The sequence below is a fragment of the Pongo abelii genome, chromosome 1 (assembly GCF_028885655.2).
Source record: "Pongo abelii isolate AG06213 chromosome 1, NHGRI_mPonAbe1-v2.0_pri, whole genome shotgun sequence".
NCBI lineage: Eukaryota > Metazoa > Chordata > Mammalia > Primates > Hominidae > Pongo > Pongo abelii.
In genome coordinates, this window is record NC_071985.2 from 87,847,612 (window position 1) to 87,871,674 (window position 24,063).

The 24,063-nt window shown below is 48.0% G+C and overlaps 2 protein-coding genes across 14 annotated transcripts in view; one reads left to right on the top strand and one right to left on the bottom strand.

Moving 5' to 3' along the window:
- Positions 1-7,531: 7,531 nt before the first annotated feature.
- C1H1orf226 (chromosome 1 C1orf226 homolog) overlaps positions 7,532-24,063 on the bottom strand; it is a 319,795-nt gene continuing 303,263 nt past the window's right edge. For 10 of the 11 annotated variants that reach the window (XM_054526420.2, XM_002809868.5, XM_054526412.2 and 7 more), the window contains 2 exons: positions 12,081-12,408; positions 7,532-11,177 (listed from right to left, as the gene is read on the bottom strand). In XM_054526420.2, the coding sequence (XP_054382395.1) occupies positions 10,676-11,177; positions 12,081-12,408 (830 nt within the window). In that variant the 3' untranslated portion in view covers positions 7,532-10,675. Of the gene's footprint in view, positions 11,178-12,080; positions 12,409-15,265; positions 17,330-24,063 lie in introns of those variants that run through there. The other variant, XM_054526453.2, reaches the window with a different exon arrangement.
- On the top strand, positions 17,408-20,276 carry SPATA46 (spermatogenesis associated 46). Of its 3 annotated transcripts, none has more exons than XM_003775508.3 (3): positions 17,409-17,603; positions 18,890-19,003; positions 19,677-20,276. In XM_003775508.3, the coding sequence occupies exons 1-3, from the start codon at positions 17,501-17,503 to the stop codon at positions 20,213-20,215; spliced, it is 756 nt and encodes a 251-aa protein (XP_003775556.1). In that variant the 5' UTR covers positions 17,409-17,500; the 3' UTR covers positions 20,216-20,276. The 3 variants fall into 3 exon arrangements, with proteins under 3 accessions (XP_054382442.1, XP_003775556.1, XP_054382431.1); XM_054526456.1 differs by having other exon boundaries at positions 17,420-17,603; positions 19,620-20,276; XM_054526467.2 differs by lacking the exon at positions 18,890-19,003 and having other exon boundaries at positions 17,408-17,603.

Genomic DNA, 24,063 nt, shown 5'->3' on the forward strand with positions numbered 1-24,063 from the left:
GTGAATATTTCATTTGTTTGAATTACTCTTTCTATTCATTTTAAAGCTCGTTCTCTTTATCTCTTCCCCAGATGTATTCAAGATTGTAGATTATATAAAACAAGCATTTTTATAGATTTGCATATATTATCTATTTGACCTGTCAGCAACAGAGAAAGAAAGATAAATCTTTCATTTTAATTCTATATATAATAGTATTTAACTTTCTGATTATAATAGTCTATTAACTTGTTTTTACTTTACCATTCTTATTTTAACTGTTTTGAGTTTATATTTTTATGTGTATATATTTTTATGACTATTTTATCATCTTCGTTTCCTTTATTTTATAACGTATTCCTCCTTGTCTCTCATTAGTTTTGCCTTTATTTATATTTTATATCATATTAAAATTGCTATCTCAACTTTTATTCATACTTTCCTAGTATATAATTTTCTGTCCTTTCATTTTCAAGTTTTCACACCTTTTATCTCTGTCTTCTGTGGACACGATATTGCTGGATCTTTTTTTTTTTTCCAATTTAAGATTCTCTCCTTTTGTTTGGTGAGTTCAATACACATTTATTATAATTTGTTCTATTGGAATTTATCACTGCCATCTTATACCATTCTTTCCATTTACTATACATTTTTTCCTTTTTTTTCTCCTTTTCTGCTTTCCATTGAATAGATCAAATTTATCTGTTAATTTGAAAGCTCTGTTAAAAAAATTTAGTGTTTACCCATAACTTACTAGACCCTGTATTTTTATTTTTCTCTATAACATTGTAAATATATCAATTGTTATAATTTAACATGCTCTCACTTCTCTTCTGTCACCATCACTAATCCCATCAGATTTTCTGAAATTATCTAAAATTTTAATTGTTATTTACTCTTTTGGGTCCTTTATCATTTAAATAACAGTATACTTTACTGAGTCAATTAGTCATCCTTCTTGTAAATTTAAAAACACATAGCACTCTCCCGAGTTTCTCGTCTTGCCAGAATATTTTCCGCAAAAGTATTTTGCATATTTGAAAATTGCTATGAGAGCAGATTTTAAGTGTTCTCATCAAAGATGGTCTTTGAGTGGTAAACCTTTTGCAGTCTTTTTAATTTTAGATTAATTTAAATGATAGTTGAGCTAAATATAGAATTGTAGGTTTAAAGTTATTTTCCTTCAGTGATATAAAACATATTAAGTTGCTAGCACTTTATGTGTAGATTTCTTACTGAGATGTCTAATGTCAATCTGATCCTCCTTCACAGCTGAACTTTTTCGTGGAAAGTTGAAAAATGGCCTGTCTTCATGATCTTAAATTTCACTGTAATGTGTCTAATAGTGAGTTTTTTTCTTCTCTATCAAATATGAAACCTTATATGCCATTTTGTTCTTGGGATTTTAATCTTTCTTTACTTTTATTACTATTTAAATGAATAGAATGAATGAATGAATGAATGTGAATTCTCATTCATTTTTCAAAGATTTCTTCTATTTTTTCCCTCCTACTGGAATTTCTCATTAAGAACTGTCCTCTTTTTTATTTTTCCCTTGAAATGATATTGTTAAGTGGTGTTAGGAAAGATACAAGCCTCTCTAAAATGGAGATAATATTTATCTCATAAATTACTATTAGTTTTGTCATGGAAGTCTTCCTTTCAGTTACCAGAAACTGCAATACCTGATGCTAGCCACAAGAGGTCACACAGCAATCAAGAAAACCAGTACTGCTTGAGGGTTTTCCTTCCTTCCTTCCTTCCTTCCTTCCTTCCTTCCTTCCTTCCTTCCTTCCTTCCTTCCTTCCTTCCTCTTTCTTTTTCTTTCTCTCTCTCTTTTTTTGTAAAGCACTGCTGAGTACCATGGTAGCTATTAGACCTGAAATATTTCTTTAGCAAGTATTCTCCAAACAGTACTCACTTCCCCACTGAATGCTTAATCTCCAGTGTCGATAATAGGATTAGTTTCTAAGCCAGGCTTCCCTGAGTTTGCAATGTGAGATGTAATAGAAGTGCTCTTGCCACTCCTACTACAGGGCGAAATTCTTGCAATTCAGAGTGGGCTCTTACCGACACCCTTAAGAACGAATGTTTTCAGGAGGTACTATTGTTAGCTCTGTCACTTACTACTGGTAGAGTAACTATGGGCAAATTGCTAAGACTCCCTAAGCCTCTCGTCAGCTTCATCTAGAAAATGAGGATAATGACTTACCACGTAAAGTTACTGTGGAGCTTCACTGAGATGACGCCAGCCCAGGTTAACATGTTAACAATGCAGTCTTTGTTGTTTCCTCTTTTGTAAAATGAGGGGACTGTGGAATGGGTCTTTAAATTCCCATCCCATGTGAATATGCAGTGTTTAATGAAATTGTATTACTCCTTGGAGAAGATCTAACTCAAAAAGATGTTTCTGAGCCATGAACATTTCCTGGAATTATTTATCAGACTGGCGCGATGGAGATAGAGAAGTAGGGGAGGGTGGCTGTTCCTCAGGCCAGAAGACTTAGGTCTTCCCAGAGGGTTCTGCCTCTCAGTTATAAGACACAGGGAACTGGCTTAGTCATCATCTCAGTCTCAGTTTACTTCTTTCTAACATGGGGCTGAAATACCTCCCTCACAAGATAGGATTCATGAGATCGTGTGTGTGAATCTCTTTAAGCACAATAGAATAACATCTGTATCTGGAAAATGGGCTTAGTAAGACCTCCCTTGGAGGGCTATGAGAAAAACAAATGAGACCATGTGTATAAATTGATTAACACAATTCCTGGAGTATATAGAAGCTTCAGAGAATGATAAAGCACCAATTAACAGTCAGGCCTAACACAGTGAAGTAGAATGTTAAGAATTGGAACTCAAGAGCCCTATAGGCAGCTTCCAGAGGTAGGCAGGTGCCTGGCACTGAAGCACAGACCTTCTTGCATTATGCTGGATATAAGTGCTTGCTTCTACCAGCTCCATGGCAAGGTGGCACCTGTCCGAGGAACAGAGTTAATGAAGGCTCCGGCTGCAGATAAATGAGCTTCACATTTGCCCATTAATCACTCTCCACTTTGAAAATGGCCACCTTCAATCCTTCTCTGTGGAGTTGATGTTCATGTACAGAGGCTGCCTGTGGATAGAGATCCTGAGGAAGAGGGGCTGAAAGAGTCCTGCTGGTCTACCCCAGAGCCCGTCTAGTCTGTTCCACACAAATTCAACTGCAAGTTTCCTGAGTTTAGTTCCATTCAAAGTGCATCTTTATCGAGCTCCTGCAATATGCCAGACACTGTGCTGGGAACCGAGGAGTCAGGGATGAAGATGGCATGGTCCCTGCCCCTGAGCTCAGAGACCTGTGGGAGAGAGGCACGAGGACGAAGAGACTTTCTATGATACGTGGCAAGTGCCTTGATGGAGGAACACATAGGATGCTACGGGAACGCAGAGAAGGGGTGGGGTGGTGTCCGGGAAGCCACCTGGAGGAAGGGATGCCTGAGTGGAAATGTGAAGGATGAATTAACATAGCCTAGTGAAGTCAGAGGAAAGGGACAGGAAGGTAGAATGGTGGCCTGGGCAGATGGCCCATCTTAAACACAGGCATGGAAGCAATTCGGAGCAGGCTGGGGCTCTGAGGGAAGTACAGCACAGAGGCAGCAGTGGCAGATGCTGCCAGCGAGGCAGGCGGGCCGGCCACAGATAATCTAGAGTGCAGAGAACCCACCTGACACCTCCCCCACATGCGTCTCAACAAGCCTCGTGGCCTGGTCACAGCATGTGCCACCTACATAGTCACTGACTGATGATTAAGGGGGTGGGGGTGGGGTAGGGAGAGGCATGGACAAGACTGCCACCCCCACTTCCCCCTCCAGCTTTCTTACACGTGAAATCACTTCCTAGATGGCCTACACAGCCTCTCCGGGAGGCCCAGTTCCTAGAAATGTCACATGTTGGCTGGGTCTAAAGACTGCTTGCCAGGTCAGCTGCAAAGACTTCTTGACACATAGGACCCAGGATTTAAGCTGAACAAGGGAGGCTGGCTGCAATAGAATTTACCAAGTACCAGGAGACCGTGGGAAGGCAAAACAACAGGGGCAGTCCCCACTTGTCTTGAGCTTTCCTATCCAGCAAGGGGGATCCAGCCATTGCAGGCTCAGGATAAAGGGGGGGCATGCAACTTGCTGAAGCTGCAAACCGTTCCCAGGGCTGACAGTTCACTTTTCTCCTGCCCCTTTGGCTTGCCCCATGAAGGCCTGGACCAACCCAAAGGGCTCCTGTGACAACCACAGGGAATTGTTCTAAGTTGCTGTGAGTTAGCCCCTGAAGTGGGCTAACACTGGGATGTGCTTGAACATCAGACCAAGCCAACAAGAATTCCCCAATAAACGCAAGCCTAGAAAGCAGGTGGCAGCAGACATGGAGGGATGATTCAGGAAATAGGTAGCTAAGCAGATGACACTGGAAACAGCTGGCTGGTTAAACAGTAAAAAAAAAAAGTTGTGGTTTGTCGGGAGGTTGCTTTTTGTTTGGGGTTTTTTGTTTTGTTTTGGTCAATTCCAAAGAACACACTGGCAATGTTCCCTGCTCTGTATAACCAACAGATTCCTCAGGCAGCTTGCACAAAGGAGAATACAGTCTGGAGTCTGAGGTGGTCCTTAAATATTTCCTCAAGCTTGCTTCCTCGTCTGTGTTGTTAATAGCCAAGTGATTCGTTTTGTGGGGTAGCTTCCCCAGGCTCCCTTGGGCTGGACTATTTATCATGGCAGCAGCTGGAGATAAGCTGGACACAAAGAGGATTTGTGTCTCAGGAGAGCTGGTCCCTAGATACAGAAAGTGGAGGAATTTTCTCATTAGGAGGAAATCAGTGGTGGCGACTCTGGGCTTTCATCCTGTGCACCCAGTGCAAACAGTAGCAGGGAGGGGGCGTCCTGGAGGGGAGATGTACTTGAAGATGCTTTCACTGGACAACTTAAAGCTTCCAGAGTAGATTTCCTTGGGAGAGATGAAGGTATTAAATGCCATCTGCACTGATGAAGCTTTCCAAGGGGGAGGTAGTAGTCTGTCTACAAGGGCTATATGGACTTAATTACTCGTTCCCACTCACAGAGAGGCCACAGTGGGAGGCTCCAGGCTGAATGTCCCAAACCAGGGCGGCGAACTGAGTGACTGAAGCCCGGGGCAGTCTGAGGGCCAAAGTCTCAGACAAACCATCACTGAGTTTGCCACCACAGCTAGGCTGGCCTGGGAAACTCCGCAGTGTGGGGAGGGCAGCAGAGAGAGGACAGGGAGTCCAAGCACAGAGAGTTCTAGAACACTCCCAGGATTCACTGACCTCAAAGGCATTGTGAAATCTGAGAGCAGATTAAACCGACCCAGCAGGAATTTTCTGAGATTAGGGTAGCATCTGAGTACATTTCCAGGTCAGCTAATTTCATAAAAATTCTGAATACCAACTGGGGTCCCTGCCAGCATAGTCACAGACCTAAGGAATGAGGTGGGTCTCCTGATGGCCTCTGAGTGTGTTTCCTTCAGCAACTACTACCGGCAGATTTAGTCCGGAGGAAACGAGCACTCTCTCGGCTGAAATTCATTGCCTCACTCTGAGCCCCGCTTTGGTGCTTCCATTGCATTTCACATCCTGATCACATACCCTGTTAGCATAGTGCCTGGGAGGGCAGGTATGATGGCACTCCCATCCATTCAGAATGGAGAAAGAGGACCGCGTGTCACTTTTCCACCAACGTCACCACAGTCCCCTAGATAGCACTTAGTGCATGGCAGGAAGGAGCTTGAATATACTGTCTGAATAAATGCATCTTTGTCCCCCAGATTCTAGAACAGTGGCTCAGCGTAGAGCACAGCATTAAAAAACATGACATATGCACTTCCATTTTTACACTTAAAATTCCCTTAAAAATTTTTTTACACTAGAACTGTTTATACTTGATCTTAGACAAAAATAACGACTTCGCATAATAGTGGGAAAGGCATGTTAAAAGCACGTTTCACACCTGAATGACTGCAGCAAGATACTGAAGCCATTCAATGGGATAGGTCATCTGAAGTCATCGCAGCATACTCATAAAGAAAAAAGTTGCTCTCGTATTTTCTTTTCTTTTTTTTTATTATTATTATACTTTAAGTTTTAGGGTACACGTGCACAATGTGCAGGTTACATATGTATACATGTGCCATGCTGGTGTGCTGCACCCATTAACTCGTCATCTCGCATTAGGTATATCTCCTAATGCTATCCCTCCCCCCTCCCCCAACCCCACAACAGTCCCCAGAGTGTGATGTTCCCCTTCCTGTGTCCATCTGTTCTCATTATTCAATTCCCATCTATGAGTGAGAACATGCGGTGTTTGGTTTTTTGTCCTTGCGATAGTTTACTGAGAATGATGATTTCCAATTTCATCCATGTCCCTACAAAGGACATTAACTCATCATTTTTTATGGCTGCATAGTATTCCAGTATTTTCAATGCCTTTTCCCAAAACATGGAGGATTGGTTTTTATGTTTTTCCTGCTTTCCCTGGACGATAATGCCACAGCCCACTGCAGAGACAGCGAGCAACCTTTGAGATCACAGCTGTTCTCTTCTTGCCCCTCTGCTGAGAAACAAAGTGTGGGAGTGGAACAAAATGCAGAAAACGTTAGAGACTTAGCCTCATGCCTGAGACACCTCTGACATGGAGCCAGGGAGCCCCTGCACGCGGAACTGTGGAATCCAACCCCAGGCATAGTCACATCTGCACATGAGAGGGCTGCGCAGAAAGGCCCCATGTTTCCCTTTGGAAATGTGCGTGGCTTTTGTGAACAGACTGAACACCCCTTTCCCTTCCTGTTTCTTCCCCATTTCCTTCCTTTTAAGGAGGATAAAGGCCTGGCCAATTCTCAGCTGTGTGGGTCCTCTGGATCCTTGGATCTGACACTGGCCTAGGGGCAGCAATGGGGCAAAGGGACTCCAGGCCAGCTCTTCTCTGAGCCACCTTCTCTCCGTGGGTGAGCAACAAGAATGTCCCTGTCCATGGGGGGCCCTTGGGGGCAATTTCCCAGGAAGTACCTAAGTCCAAATCACTGACATATATTGATGACTCTCTTTGAGAGGCTGATAGAAGCTCTGGTTCCTCTATGGAAGAACGTGCACACATGAATGTGAAGCTTCATCCCTTTCTTGGTGGAAGAGGGCTTTGGACCCAGGTAAAGAATGAGTGTCCTAGAGGATGATCCGACGGCCATGTCCACTTACCCCCACTTCCTCCCAAGGAGGGTCCTGCCTGTGCACATCATGATGGCGCCCCTGAAACAGTGATAGGTTGGGTTGGCAGAGGTACCCCCTCACAGTGGCCAGCCAGGAGAGCCAATGATGGCACATCCTCAGAAGTCATTTCCCCACCAAGGGTTCAGGCTGGAGGTGTCAGTAGTGCCCATCTTCCTCACATTCTACCTCCCTCATTTCTCACTTTTCTAGGCTTACAAAGGAAAATGCCAACACCCTCCAGCCAACAAGTCAGCCTTGAGGAAACCAACTGCTCCCCATCAGTCAGGAGGAAAAACAGACAAAGCCAGCAAACCAAACTAAATCATTTTATTGTGCAATTTCCTTCTACCAGAAAATTACTAAAAATATAAATATTACCTCTCTAAAAATACTCAGAATAGATCTGTAATCTTCTTCCTCCTTCTCCAAACTGGAGCCAATCTTCTTCTTTAAAGGCTGATGGATTGCATACATGTATGTCTTCCATATCAGCCACATACACAACATTCAGATACACTTCCCTCTGTGCAGGGGGATACACCAGCCTCCTGCCAGGTTCTGGAAGCTCACCTTATAATCTATCAGGATAAAGCTGTGTGCTGAGTAGGAGGTTATGATGGGGTTGGGAGTAACAAGGAGATAAAAGACCTTGTGGTCCCAGCTTCCTTATGTGGACAGAGAAGATACGTCCTTTACTCCTCCTCATTACCCTGCCCTCTCATGGACTGGGCTAACTGAAGGCCAAGCTCCCAGAGAAGCTGGACTCACTGTGCGGGATTACTGGGGGTGTGGCTGCCAGGCTGCAGTCACAAGAAGGCCAGACTGTTGAGATGGACATGGAAACCAGGTGAGGCTTTGGATGGAAAGCTGGTCTGGGCCAAGGCCTCTGCAGGATGAGTAGTAGCTGTTCCTGCTGGGCTTTGGGCAGCACCTAGACCCTAGCACCGGGTACTATCTGCAGCATCTAAGATCAGACACCAGTCTCAGAGAGCCTCCCGAGGTAGCAGCATCACCCCTGCAGCAGGGGGACAGGTGGGTTATAGGCAGTTAGATTGGAGCAGGGTCCCATGGCACTGTATTCAGTATCAGACACAAGTCTGAAGAACTCTGGGGTCACCCTGGCAATGGTCCTGGACAACCTGGTGGGATCCTTTTGCTCATCCTGGGTCTAAGGTCCTGGACTCCAGCAGCAGCTGGGCTATAGAGTGGAGGCAGGGTACTTAAGAAAGGCTGCACCTGCAATACCTGTACCTATGGCTGCCATATCATCGGGCCATAGCCGCCCTGGGCTCCAGAAGAGGAGAAGCCCCAGAGTGCAGGGACTTGCTAGGTTTCCCATCAAAGCACAAACCATGCTCCTGGTATGGGAAGCTCAGAGGAAGTGGCTTGCTCCTGGGATGTGTGTTTGGGGGCTCTATCCCTATCCTCAGCTCTGGTGTTTTGTGTGATACCCCAAACCATTCTGGGAAAACTCAAAGGACCCCGAATGCTAGTCCTGAGACCTCCTCTGACATCAGGGTCAGATATCACATCCTTGGAGTGAGAAAGAATGTACATGTAAGCCCTGCTCACTCTACCAGGGCCTGCAGGTGCCCCGCTGCAGTGACTCCTACAAGGGAGGGGAGACAGCTTGTGGTGAGCAGGTGGTGAAACCTGGCTTTCTGGGAGAAGGACGACAATGGAAGGCAAGGTAGAAGGGAAAGTGGTGGGGGGGCCGTGGCAAGGCCACACAGCTGCAGAAGCAAGAATGCAGGAAGGCACCCACATCCTAGCAATCCTGCTGAGGCTCCTAGTTCTGTAGGAGTTAGCATGGCCATTTTATATGGCAGCAGTGGTGGGAAGGGGAGTAGAGGCTTGGAGATGAGAAGAGCTGGGAAGCAAGCCCTGGGTATCCCAGAGCTTATGGGTGGGAAGCCAAACAATGAACAGAACAGGGGAGCCCACAGGAATCCCAGGAGGAGGATGCCGCACCGCCTGCCCTGGCCGGACGTGCCATTCCCAGCCTTCTCCCAGGGAACCGGCCACCTTGTTCAAGAAAAGGAACATTCTCCTCTTGCTGCAAAGAGCCCCAGGATTAGGATCACCCCCTTACAGGCTCTGCTGGCCACAGGAAGACAGCACAGTAGGACCCCTGGTGGAAGACAGGAACATAAAAGTGGGTTAATCCAGGAGAGCAGGAACCAGTTAAGGTTGGATGAACCTGGTCAGTTCCTTACATGGATCCTGAAGCAGGAAAAAGCCCACCAGCATCAGCATAAAAGAAAGGCAGGGAAGGGCAGGGCGGGGCCGCTCCAGTGAGGTCCAGAGCTGCAGGAGGCCCAGGCAACTTCAGCACAAGCACAAAGCACTTCCACTTAATTAAAACTGGTTTTCCCCCACAGTTCTTCTCACATTCCAATCTTGCACACACTTCACTCTGGCTCTCACAGCAGGCCCAGGCCCTGAAACGGCATCATTTTAGGCTGCAAGGTGGCCCCTGAAAAGCTGTTCTGATCCCCAGTGATCGCTCTTCTCTGTCCCATCCTCACTCCCTTCTCCCTGCTTCTGCTCTGGGTTTTCAGCGCCAGCCATGAATGCCAAGACCACCCCCAAGTTCCTGGGCCCTCCCCACAAAACAAAATCAGAGTGTGCTCGGCTGCATCTGCTGGGGCCTGGCTCTCCCTGTCTTCACACACTCAGCAAAGGAAGCCTGATCTTTCCTTCTGTGCAGAATGCCCACATTTTGTATTCGACATCTGACCAGATAGGGGGAAACCTTGGGAACCCTGGGTGGCAGGGTTCAAACCCTGGGTGAACTCTCAAGGTCTCAGGCCTGGTAAGCATCTCCTCTGGCCTCCACCCCTGGGGCAGAGCAAACATGGCAACCAGGGGCCTGCGCTGTCCTGGGACCAAGAGGAGCCATGGCTGGGCTGTGGTCAGGGTGTGTGGCTTTCTAGGCCACGGCCTGTCATCAAGCCAAACCCATCATTCCTCATCCAGGCTTGCTCCCGCTGAGGCCAGGGGCCTCGGACCCATCAAGGAGGAGAGAGAAGGGACCGGGGTGTGGGAGGGAGAACAGCAGGGGAGGAGGCGCACGTAGGGGACAGGCAAAGAGAATTCCTGCAAGATCCATCGTCCTGGGCTGGTGGCCCTGCAATTCACTGAGAAGACAGGACAAGCTCAAGAGTGGAAGAGCTCTAATGTCCAAGGGCTGCAGCCCACTCAGAGGAGGTTACAGAAAATTAGGCTCAAGACGGCATCGAGTCCTTTAGCCATTCTGCAGATAGACTCTTTAACTAGAACTACTCAAGGACTTCCAGACCTGCAAAATCCCATGATGGACGACTGGCTCTCTGCTGGTGCCTCATACAAGGAAGACAAAGGGCATGGCGGAATTGGGGCCAGGGCCAGTGTGTGCAGTGGAGGAGAAAGCAGCAGGAAGACAAGGGCAGAGCTCAGCAGGAAAGAGCAGAGGCTCTATTCAAAGGACAGCAGGTCTGGGTGAGGGCCCTCATTGTCCAGGCTGGAGGTCCGTGCCTGAGGAGGGGGGCTGCCATCACCCCAGGACTCAGCCAGGCTGATGGGGCTCAAGCTGAGTTTGAGGCCATTCCTCTCGATGAGGCTGGGGGAGGAGGCCCTTCTGCACTCAGTCATCTTTCGCTTGGATTCATCCTGGCTATCCTTGTGGATTAGGTCAGGTACTGACAGGGAAACCTCTCCATTGGGCAGAACTTCGCCTCTCTCTTCTCTTTCCATGGTGGCCTCCGGCTGCGAAGTGTCTCCTGGGACGTCAGGCTGGGCAGTGGGAGCAGAGTCCTGGGCCTGCCCAGGTGATGGCTCTGTCCCATACTCCAGACTGCTCAGGACAGGCTGTGATGAAATCAGCATGTCCTGGGTGGTCTTCAGGGCCCGAGGGGTTCGCTTTCTGGTTATGGGAGGTGGAGGATCCAGCCGAGGAAATGCTTCTTGCAGGACTGACCTGTAAGTTTAATGACAATAAACACACATGCCTTAAGGACAGCAAGATACCAATCCACCTGCCATCTTGCTTCTCCAACTCCAACTGCACTTTCAACCCACCCCACCCAATAACTGCTCTACTCCTTGGGCTCTAGTTCTTGGTTTGGCATGTAGGCCTTAGCAACTTCAGCATAACAGTAGCTTTTGGCCTGGTCCATGCTCACTCAGTGTTCAGAGCAGCACAAAGTGCTGGCCTCTAGAAGACAGGATAGAGACTGCTAGCGAACCTTGTCAAATCAGAACCCATGCAGTAAGTCTTGCGGAGGGCATTCCCACCTCAGATGCACAGGCGTTTAAAACAAGGCCTGGAAAGAGCCTGTTGGTAGAAGGGGGAAGAACAGGAGGGCTGCTACAGGGGGCTTCTCCCACTCTGCCCTAGTGGGCTCTGACAGGTACAGGCTTCTCCACAAGCAACGGTCTAGGGCAGCGGTTCTCAGCTATGGCCGGGCATCGGAATCTACCTGGGGAACTTCTGGGCAATAGTTGGGTTCAAATCCAGCTCTGCCAAGTACTAACTTTGTGACCTCAAGCTATTTACTTTGCCTGTCTGAACGTGAGTTATCTGCAGGATGGAAATATCATCTACCTCCCAGGGCTGCTGGGAGGGTTAGACAAAATGATGCAACCAAAGCCTGCAGCACAGAGCTGAGGACATGGTGGGCACTCAGCAACCTTCACCTGTGGCTGCGGAAGGTGAAGCCAGCTCCCGAGAACGTGGCCTGATCCTGCAGCTTTTCAGTACAGGACAATCTCACACCCCTCCCTCGGGGCTGTTCTTCTGTGGAGACACTGAGGTTTGTCCCTGTACCTTTTCAAGTGGGTCCACAGAGAAGCAAGGATGTTGGGCGGGTGAGGGGCTCACCTTTCATCCTCTAGCCAAGCCCCTGGAGCCGCGTCAGCCCCACCGGCCAGTTGTGCTCCTGCAGTCTTGTTGATCTCTGTCATACCCACACTGCCCAGGCTGGAGGGCTCCTTTCTCCGCAGGAAGTCATTCACTTTGGCCCCCATGGCTTTGCCCAGGTTCTTGAGGTGCTGGCTGCTGCCCACCCAGAGTCCTGGCCCCCCAGGCTCAGCAGAGCCCAGAGGGGCAGAGCCGGGGGCCATGGGCTTGGACAAGTGGGGGAAGGAGCGGCTGGCCTGGAGCTTTGGAGTGAGGGCTGTGTTCAAATTCTCAAACATGCCGTGGTCAACTATGAACAAAGAGGTGACAGAGAGACATGATGAGGAAAAGGGAGCAGTACCTGTGCTCTATCATTCAGCTTTCTTTATCCCACACCCAAAACTTGTAACTTCCAAGGCTTTGGAAATATTCAAGAAAGAGCCAGCAAAGACACTCTTGAACTTACCAGTGCAGTTTTCTTGATGGGAGAGGAACTAGAAATTCTAGCTCTGCCCCACCCAGGTTAATCAGTGACTAATGCTAGCCATAAAAAAATAAAGTTGTTCCTGTAAACCCGCCTCCTTGACTCATGGGCTTGGCGCCTTTACCTTGGAGTCACCACACCCTTTGAAGTAAAGAAAAAATGAGGATGAAGCAATGAAACATGACATTTTTACATCGCTGTAAGCACGTGCTGAGCTCTCAGTGGGCTGGCATCTGGTGGAGGGACGGCACGGATGAGGTTTGGTGTTAGAAGCTCCCCACTGAAGGCCATGAGTATAGCACATATTCTCCACGAAAAATGGGGCAGCAGCTCCTCAGGTCTACAGAGGTGGGACTTGAGCGAGTGGGCCAGCTCTTGCAGAGATGCTAAGTGGTGGTTCAGAATCAGTTCATAACAAATGGATAGGTACTCGATGCCAGTGAAGCATGAGGATCCCAATGAACATCAGCTTACTTGATCCTTACAACCACCTAGGGAGGTGGTGCATGGAAGGACATCTACCTACAGATGAAGCCTGCAGGACTCCGCTAATACAGTGCCACGCCTGAGGTCACACAGCTAAAAAACAGCAGGGCTGGAGCTAGAAGTCTGGCCTTCTAACCCACGGCTCAGGGCTCTGTCCACAACTTTGCCCTGCTATAGATCATGGAACAGCTGCCTATATATGCCTGGTACATGGTCCTTCTTGTAGGGATCCTCTTTGGCTTGAAAAATTAACTCAAAGAGCTGGGTATAAACCCATTAGGTTGTAAAGATTTGCAAGGCAGAGGCCATGCCTCATTCATCTTTGTATCTTCAACACCTAGCCTGGGTTTGGTACACAGCTGTGCTCAATACAGATCTTGAATCGCCAAAACCCATTTTGTAGATAGAAAATTGTGGTGGCCAAGGTGATAGCTTAAAAGTTTGTTATTGAAATGACTGGAGCTCCAGGCTCTAAGCCATGCTGTCCACACACTCACACTTGGCCATCCTCTCCTTATCTGGAAATCCAGCTCAGTCATCAGGCAGCCAGACCCACTCTGAGGCCTTGGAATCTGGGTCAAGCTTTCTGTCTACACCAACTACCTACCCCAGATATGCTGTCAGTCTGAGGAAAGGAGATCGCTCAATCATTTGATGACTAGGCTCCTTTCCTTGTCAACACCTCTGCTAAGTGTCTATTTTCACTGAGCCTTTTCTAAGAGTAATTGGGGTTAGGGTGTACTTTTTCTTCTGCTGAATTTTTGTGTAAAGCAGTTCTTTCTGCCCTGCACTGCTGCATCCTGGGCCAGTGAAAACCTTTCTTGTGGTTTCAGTGGTGCTATCCTTTCTAGGCCAACTACCTAGGTATGCCATATTCTAAGGGCCTTTGGGTGGCAGGGAGGAAAACCTGTGGGAAGTGAAGTGGAGACTACTCTGTGCGGATGAGCCCTGTGGCCTTCACCACTGCAGAGTGAGGACCTGCCAGGGAACAGCATGACAGCATCCCTGGGACACAGGGCCTGAGCTGGCTGGGCTCCAGATAGACCCACCACACCAGCAGAAGCTTCCAGCCCGCTCCACAGCAAGCAGGGTCAACTCCTGATGATTCTCCTAAGTGTGTATCTTGCCACATCATCCACTTTGGCACAATTTGCCTGTCAGGTCCCACATCCTTCTTATTTTCTTTAATCATGTCATCCACAAACTAGCAAAGAAGATTTGGAAACCAAACCATTTAACTATATTCCCCCAAACCAGAAAGTATATAGACAACAATGAAACTGTACGAAATGCCCGGGGAAGGCAAATTGCCACCACTTCCCAAATCAGACATTTCCCTGGTGGTCTCCTTATTGGTTTAAAGTGACTTTTCAGAGCAGACATACTCGTTTTTAAAAAGGCAAGCACCAAAAACACCTGTCAAGGTGATTAGTAAATTATAAGCGATTATTATTTTTAAAACACTCTTTGTAATAAACAGAACTCTGGATTATGTACCATTTTGGATCTCCTGTATTTTTTGCTCCCTACCATTCATAACATAGTCTATAATGCACTGTATTCTCAAGTAATGTAAAGAGAGCCTACCATGCACTCCCTTTACCCTTGTCTAAGTCTTTCCAGTAAATACACCGTGTCTTAAAATGGTAAGCTCCTTGAGGGCCATAGCGTCCGAAGTGTTTCTTTATCTCCTACAATGCCCAGCGTAGGGTCTTGCACGATAGTAGGCATTTAATAAGTTTGTTTAATTGAATTTGACTTTTATATGAATTCTTAAAAATTGCATGATGGACTGACATTGTAGGGAAACTGCTCAAAAGTCTTTTTCCATTGATAAAAACCACTCAAAACCCCCTCTATGGGAGTGGTCTTCAGGGGCTCTTGAGGTCAGACCCGGAGAACTGCCCTTCTATTCAAAGTGAAAGTGGGGATCTGGCTGGGGGTCCCTTTATCCCTATGTCTGAGGACGAGCAATGGGTCCCTTTCTTGATGATGATGTTAATGACCCCCACACATTGTCTCTCTTGCTTCAGGACTAGAGGCTTGATGGTTCAGAAAATAATGGCAATGGAGGACAGAGAGATGACTGGACCCCAGCCAGGTGGCCCTCCCGACAGTACCCCCCAACATGCACACACCCAAGCAGAGGAGGGCATCTGGGGATGTAAGTCATCCACAAAAAAACAGGATATCTTACCTGTCCGAGAAAGGGGCTCGGAAAGCAGGTGGGAAACAAACAAGAGAAAGACACATTTTACGTAGTGACCAGTCACTTTGAGAGTGTCACCTCCTGCCTGGGCCACCAGTACCAGCATACCTCGGGAGGACACAGCACACAAGACAGGGGACCTGCTACAAGGAGTGGTGTGCACCCTGGAACCACCAGGCTCCCACAAACTTTTCAGTGACTAAACCAAAACTGGGTCACATTTTAAAAACTCTACACAGGCACTGAGAGATTCTGCCTCCCATATTTCCCCCCAGTATTTTAAGCCCCCTTTACATTAAGTCTGAGGTTCCAGTGGGAGAGTCTGAAGTTGGCAGTCGGAGAAATGTGATGGGTCAAGACACAATGCAATTCCAAGTCCTCGGGGTCCTGTGTGCATCACTCACAAGTATGCTACTGTCCACATGTCAATTTGCGTTTTAGCCAGGAAGATGTTCATCCACTCCAGTTTAGAGTCTAAACTAATAACATGGGAAAACCAAGTAGCAGAGAGGTTTGCCCAATATCACACAGGTAGCTCATGGCGGAGTGGGGTTAGAAGTCACATAAGCTGATGCCCAGACTCACGAGCTTTCTCTACACCTTAATGGACCAAATGAAATTGCTGATACCCCCCAAACTGCCAAAGTATGTGGCTTCAACTTACTTTCCAATACATGCTAATGTTCCAAACCAGGCTATCTGGGAGGAACACAAGGGGAATCATGTTCTCCCATTGTCCTTCGAATGTTTCAGTACTATGAATAAATACACACAGGAAGACAACTCTGAGCTCTCACGTGCAGAAGCTAACTCACACTTCACTCACACATGCTCGACAGCACTGCAAAACAAGCCCGATTATTTCCAGAGCGGCCATAGCTCCCCATACAGCATAAACATACCTGCCATTTAGATCTGCAGCCCTGTTCTGTATCTAGTTGACATGTTGTGATAATCTAGAAAGGGCTGCCGTCAGCTTATCTCCCAAGTGTCACAATCATCTTTCACCTTATTCCACACCTCGTTAGTGCACAAGGTTGTTATAGGACAAGCGAAACAAAGAGGCAACCTTGCCTCTCTGGAGTCCCAGAGTCTCCCCATCAAACTGACTTAAGCAATGAGCAAAATAGTATTGAGTAAGCCACCCATTTGTGTTTTAGTCACTTGCTAAAAAGAGCACCAACCACTGAAAACAATATTTGGTCCCTATTCTTAGGAAATACACATTGAAGTACTTAGGTATAAAACGACATAGTGTTTATAACTTACCTTCAAATAGTTTAGAGAAAAAATTAAGTATATACACATACACATGGGGTAGGGGGCAGGAGGGAGGGGACGGATACAGCAAATGGGGTAAAGTGTTAATAGGAAAATCTGGATACAGGGCATAAGGGTGTTCTTTGTATTGATTTTATTTTTTGCAACTTTTGAGATGGAGTCTCGCTCTGTCACCCAGGCTGCAGTGCAGTGGCGCTATCTCAGCTCACTGCAGCCTCTGTCTCCCAGGTTCAAGCGATTCTCCTGCCTCAGCTTCCCAAGTAGCTGGGATTACAGGCGCCCACCACCACGCATGGGTAAATTTTATGTTTTGAGTAGAGATGGGGTTTCACCATGTTTGTCTGGCTGGTCTTGAACTCCTGACCTCAAATGATCCACCTGCCTTGGCCTCCCAAAGTGCTGGGATTATAGGCCTGAGCCACTGCACCCAGCCTATTTCTGCAACTTTTACAAATTTGAATTTCCAAAGAAAATGTGAAAAATATATAAACCTCAAAAAACAAACTAACACAAAACAATAAAAATATTTGCTGACAGAGATTAGGCTGATAAAGGAGAAGAAAAGGAAGGAGATTATTCAGACAGGACAGAGGTTTCCAGGGCTGGAGGGCTGGAGGTAGACAGTGTCAACACAGAAAACTGATGATAACAAAGATAAAAGGAGACAAACAGACAGCATCACTATAGTATCTCTACTACATTCTTCTCTCTGGTTATTCTCAATCAGGGCCTGCCACTGGGCAATGGCAAGTCAAATACAATCTTTACACATTTTAATCTTGCTTGCAGTAGACTCCATTCATCTTCCAAAGGGTAACCTAGTTGGTAGTGGAATCATGTGGCTTGTGACATCAACTGTGCTCAGAATGTTTACCCTCTGGACAAGCCAGCCAGCCTCTCCAGAGCAGCCGTGTGATCTCTGTACCCTGCAGTGGTCAGAATATGGAGAACTTCTCACTCCTGAGCATCTCTGGACCTCCAATCTCTTCCTCCACCCTGAGTGCTTTTCCCGACATCATGTTCTCTCATGCCACCAGCCTGCCAGGTAAACTCTGGTGCCACTAGGGCCACAAAGATGTGGTTTTTTTGAAGCTTTTAATTGAGTACCCTACCAGATCATGTTACAGGACCACGATTTAGTGAGAAAGTCAAATTACGTATGGGGAGAAAATAATTTTTCAAAATGCTGCATTTGTGGTAAGTAGTTACTGCTGTGTATTGATTTTTGGTAAGGGAAGAAAGGGGAAAACTTTTTTTTTTTTTTTTTTGAGACAGAGTTTCACTCCTGTCACCCAGGCTGGAGTGCAATGATGTGATCTCGGCTCACTGCAACCTCCGCCTCCTGGGTTCAAGTGATTCTCCTGCCTCAGCCTCCATTTATCATCAAGGTTTTCCCCCTAGAGTGTGCATGAAATCTCAAGATGGCAGTATGTCTACATAGAGTAGAAACTAGTTTTAGCTCTGTTTTGACAAACTTGGAGAGGATTTGGAGTTAGCCAAATCAGAGAAGCCTAAGCAGCAGGGTAAACTGATGAGCACATCATGGAATAAAGTTGGACACCCTGAGGACTCCCTGTTCAAAATACAGTCCTTAGACTTGCAACATCTGCATCATCTGGGAGCTTGTTAGAAATGCAGAATCTCAGGTTCCCATCCCAGACCCACTGAATCAGCATCTGCGTTATTAACAAGATCCCCAGGGGATCCCTATGCACAGTAAAATGGAGAAGTACTGCTCAGTGGAGTAGGCCTCCTAAGCATCCATTTGTCTATATATATGACATTTATAAATTTGTCCGCCAAACTGAACACAGCTGCTATTCTGGGATTCGAGGCAGGTCAGCTTTTTGTCCAAGTGTTAGCACTCCACGGTGTGCCGTGCAGTGATGGCCCACGGGAACCCTGACTGTGGGTATGAGATGTTTCAACTGGACAATCCTAAAAGCGGGCATGGAACACTGCTCTGCAGCCTGTGACTCTGGGTCCCAGGATGCCCAGGAGACCGGCCATGTGGAGTGAAGTCATCCGTGTGATGAGATTCAGGAGGGTTAGGTGAGGGGCAGGTCAGGCAGAGAGGTGTCATCTGGGCCACATCTTAAATCCCACTTTCCAGAGGATCTTTCTGAGGCCTGAATGAAACGGACCCATTCAGAATTCCCCAGGATGTCATCCAGAATAGCTCTGCCTGGCTGAGTTTGAGAGGTCACTGATCTGTTTCAGCTTTGAGATGCCTTGAAGTACAGAGGTTGAGCCTCTAGGTATGCCTGGGGGAGTCCCAGGAAGTGGAATCCCAACCTTGCTCAGCTCATCAGTGTTTCTTCTGTAACCCAGACATCGCAAAGACAGCAGTACCCACTGAGGCATCCAGCCCAGCTCAGGCCCTGCCACCCCAGTACCAAAGCATCACTGTCCAGCAAGAGATACAGAACTCAGTGCTCTCACCAGGTGAGGCCTTCACTGACTCTGGGCGGGAATGTGTGAGAGGCTAAGGATGAAAAGGGGCTGCTTCCCTAAGGAAGCAGAGGTGCCTGGAAGCTGAACCCCCATGCGTGGCCTTGTCACCTGCAGCCTCCTATCTGGCCCTTCTTCCTTTGGTAGACACCCACAGGCCTGGGGCTCTCGCCTTGCCTCCCCTCTCCTGTCTCTGAAACTGGTGTGCAAGAGCAGCTTCTGGCTGAGAGGGCTGTGTAGGGATCAAGATGAGCAGTGAGTCTGAAAAAAGGGTCACAACCATGGGTGGCGAAAAGAGGGACTGTGGGAGGCCACCGGTCTGGCTATCCACTGGGTCACCTGTCTGTGTCTATCCTTAGAGGAGTCAGTGGACATGGTGTCTCCAGGAAGGGAAGGCCTTGACAAATACCAAGGCTTACCAACTAAAAGCAGCCTCTCCTGCCCCAAGATCCAACAGCCTTTTGTACCCCTAGAAAAAGAATGCAGGGAGAAGGAATGCCCTCGGCTGCTCTTCCCACCGTCTTGCGTCTGCTCTCAGAACTGTAATTGTGGTGGGGTGTGGGTAACCAGGGTCATGCCTGATGTCTGCCTTCTTACCTTTCTGCTCCAGCATCCTTGGCTCCACTGCTCCCTGCCAGAGACTCAGACCTGGTCCTTTCCTTTGCAGACTGCAGCTTGGGGGACACCCACCATGGAGAGAAGCTGAGGCGGAACTGCACTGTCTACCGGCCCTGGTTCTCCCCCTACAGCTACTTCGTGTGTGCAGACAAAGAGAGCCAGCTGGAGGCCTACGACTTCCCAGAGGTGCAGCAGGATGAGGGCAAGTGGGACAACTGCCTTTCCGAGGACATGGCTGAGAGCATCTGTTCGTCCTCTTCCTCCCCAGAGAACACTTGCCCTCGAGAAGCCACCAAGAAATCCAGGCATGGCCTGGACTCCATCACATCCCAGGACATCCTAATGGCTTCCAGGTGGCACCCAGCACAGCAGAATGGCTACAAGTGCGTGGCCTGCTGCCGCATGTACCCCACCCTGGACTTCCTCAAGAGCCACATCAAGAGGGGCTTCAGGGAGGGCTTCAGCTGCAAGGTGTACTACCGCAAGCTCAAAGCCCTCTGGGACAAGGAGCAGAAGGCCCGGCTGGGAGACAGGCTCTCCTCGGGCAGCTGCCAGGCTTTCAATAGTCCTGCTGAACACCTTAGGTAAATTGGCGGTGAAGCCTACTTATGTCTCTAGAGAGATGCCAATAAAGTTAGTCACAGCCTTCTGTCCAGTCTGAGGTCACCCCGCACAGCCTGCTGTCCAGTCTGAGGTCACCTTGCACAGCCTGCTGTCCTTCCCAGAACCCAGCTCCCATCCCCTTTGGCTAATGGTTGCCTAGCAACACCAGGCACACACCCTCTTCTTTCTCTCTTTTAAAAATAAAGACAATACCTGAAGTTTGGGAAAATCATCTAAGGCAGAGGTTCTCAAAGTAAGGTGCCCAGCTGGCAGTACCAGCACCCCCTGGGAACTCTCAGGCCCTCCTCAGACCTACTGAATCAGAAACTATGGGGCTGGGGCTGGCGGTCTATGTTCTAACCAGCCCTCCAGGTGATTCTGATGCAGCTCAGCTGTGAGAAGCACTGCTCTAGGATTCTGGCCTCTGCTTGGTCCCTATGTGGTCAGTCCTTGCCCCACCTTGAGAAGAAGGGGCTGGATGCCCTTTCCTATTTACATGGGGAAGAATCTCTGCAGTTTTAAAGGCTTCTTTGATGGTAGATCTTCTGAGGGGGGAATGTGGAGGACAATATGCCTCTGAGTATAAGGCAGGTAAGAGGCAGATGGGGCTGAGCTCACCCGGGGCTGAGCTCACAGGTGCTACCATCGTTCACCTAGAACAGCCATCTAGGGCTGGAGCAAAATAGAATGAGTTTTGACCCAGGAGACGTCTTTTCATGGCTGCTTTGAGACAGGTGAAAATAGGCAGATAAACATGGGAACCTATTGCTTCCTGTTACCAAGTAATGTGCCCAGTGGGCAGCCCTGACTCTGCCTCCATTTCTGAGTGAACCTCTGGTCCATCTGACCCAGAAAGATGGATAAGCATCAGGGATGCAGCAGGGACATCTATCTTGACTGTAACGTGGTTTTTAAAAAGCACCAAATGCTTGCTGGTCATCCTTTCAGGCCTCATTTACCTCTTGCTTCACCTCCCTGATGACTCAGTGGCCCCTCCACTGCAGTGGGCACTGCCTTGCAGGGACCCTGGCACAAATCCTCCCCTGGTCTTTGCCTCCCTCAGGGCTTGGCCAGCAGGTGGCGTGGAGGGTCCTTCCTCACCTCCTAAAGGCTTTTCCTCCAGAGTCTTATCTGTGGCTTAGCAGAGCTGCTCTGCTTATCAGTGTGCTGCTAAAATCTCATTTGTGGTTCTCTCATTCCCCACAGAGTGGGAGGGAGGCTGGACTCCATCCCCATAGCATCATATGCTATGAGACCACTGTGGCCCTGTGCCCTCGAGCCATGCTTCTCACCCCATTCTGTCCCCAACCCCACCCAGCCTGCATCCCAGTGTCCGCTTGACTGCCAGGCTCCAGCTGGGCTGGGAGCCAGGACAAGGTCACAACCTGTCCAGTCCAGTGTGTGGGGGTCTCCAGGCAGCCCTGACATCATTCCCAGGACCCTGTGCCCTGAAAGGGCAGATGAGTGGCTCTGGGCAATCTTTTTAATCTTCACTCTGAGCTACTGTTGTCTCCTGTCCTTTGCCAACCCCATGCTCCCTTCTCTATGGCATCTGTACAACAGGCATAGAACACATCACGAGAAGGAAAACAAGCAGGCCAGGGACTGAGCCCAGGTGCCATGGCACGTGCCCATCCCGCCTGCCAGGTGCTCGTGGTTAATGTCTTCTCCCTAAAGACAAGGCATTTTCCACATTCCACATTTAATGTTGTATCAATGTAACCCCAGGAATTTTCTCAGTACAGAGCTAAGTTTTAGCAGAGCAGCAAAAAGCACCCAGCACTGTACTGAGCAGTACAGGTGCAGGTAGAAGGAAGCTCCCTAAAAGGGAAATTGTGCTGTATCCTGGGTCACTGCCAGGCACTCTCTACCAGGTGCTTTTAAAATGCAGTCTCATTTACTTTCCATAGTAGCTTTGTATGGTTTATACTATCGCCATTTTCGAGATGAGAATACAAAACTCACTTCAGTTCACTTAGCCAGAAAAGAACAGAGGGCATGTGAACCCAGTTGATCTAACCTTTTGAACTTTCTCTCTAGCCTAGGCCTGACGAAGCATCAGGCCTAACACATCCTCTGCCTGCAAAATGGCTAAAAGTTCCAGCCAAAGTGACCTGGCTTCTCTAAAGTCTGTTCTGTGCGATCCCACAGCTCCTCATTCCTCAAACACTCCCTCCTTTACCAGCCTCCTCTGCCCTTTCATTTGTACTCCTTGCAGGGAAGCCTACATTCCCGTGAGTCAGGACTTCTGTGCTGAGCTGTGTCACAGTGATACCATGATACCCCCCGAGGTAGGTATGAGAAGGAGCCTGTTTTATCCTCAATATGAACATTTCTGGAATGGGCCTATTCAGACTTCTACCAACTACATATTTCAGGCATTTAGTCATGAAGTCAGTGAAATAGTATAATCTTTTTTTTTTTTTTTTTTTTTCCTTGAGACAGGGTCTCACTCTATCATTCAGGCTGGAGTGGTCAGTGGCACGATCTCGGCTCACTGCAACCTCCACCTCCCAGGCTGAAGCCATCTTCCCACCTCAGCCTCCCAAGTAGCTTGGACCACAGCCACTCACCACCATGCCTGGCTAATTTTTATGTTTTTTTTTTCCTTTTCTTTTCTTTTTTTTTTTTTGTAGTAACGGTCTTTCCCCATGTCGCCCAGGTTGGTTCAAACTCCTGAGCACAAGCGACCCACCTGCCTTGGCCTCCCAAAGTGCTGGGATTACAGGCATGAGCTGAATAATCTTGATTATACAATTATACAGTTATATTGGCAAATATCTATGATGTAATTTTTCAAGCACTCGGAACTGGATGCTGGCCAGGTGTGGTGGCTCACGCCTGCAACTCCAGCACTTTGTGGGGCCAAGGTCGGAGAATTGCTTGAGCTCAAGAGTTTGAAACCAGCCTGGACAACATGGCGAAACCCGTCTCTACAAAAAATACAAAAATTAGCTGGGTGTGGCCGCACACACCTGTAGTCCCAGCTACTCGGGAGGCTGAAGTGGGAGGATCATGGAGCCCAGGGAGGTCAGGGCTGCAGTGAGCCATGATCATGTACTCCAGCCTGGGCGACAGAGTGAAACTCTGCCTTAAAAAAACCTGAAAAACAAAAAGCCCTGAAACCCAAAACCAAAAAAACAAACTGGCTGCTACTACCCGCATATTCTAATGATATCTGGAGTTTGAAAAAACCTGGGATTGGCAGAGTCGGCAAAAATGGGTGTAGACGAGTTTCCCAATCTCAGGACTACTGATATTTGGGGCTGGATGATTCTTTGTTGTGGGACGCTGTCCTGTGCATTGTAGGATATTGATCAGTATCCCTGGCTTCACTCACTACATGCCAGTAGCTTTGTGACAACCAAAAACATATCTAGACATTGTCAGATGTCCCCTGGTGAGGCAAAATCATGCCTAGTTAAGAACCACTGATACCTCTGATCCTGCAGGGCTGATCTATATAAAGTGCAAATGAAGCCACCATCTTCCTCTCCTCCTACAGGGAACTTGTGAATCTTTCCTCAATCCCATACCCTTGGGAACCATGTCACAGAGCTGATGCCACTTGGCTTGGGAATTGGGGTGGAAGTGAGGGGGAGAGAAGGAGCAGGTGGAATAGAAGCAGCAAGAAAAGACAACGGAAAAGCTTTTAGAAATAAGAAAGGTTTATTTAGCAAAAGCCACTAGACTAGTGACAACATCCAGGGAGTAAGTGCACTTACATTAACAGAATCTTTTCCCAGAGAGTTGATCCAACAGAGTTAATGACACAACAGCTTTAGGAAGTAGAGTGTTAGTGGGTAGAGGATTAGGAGGAAGCAGTCAAGCAA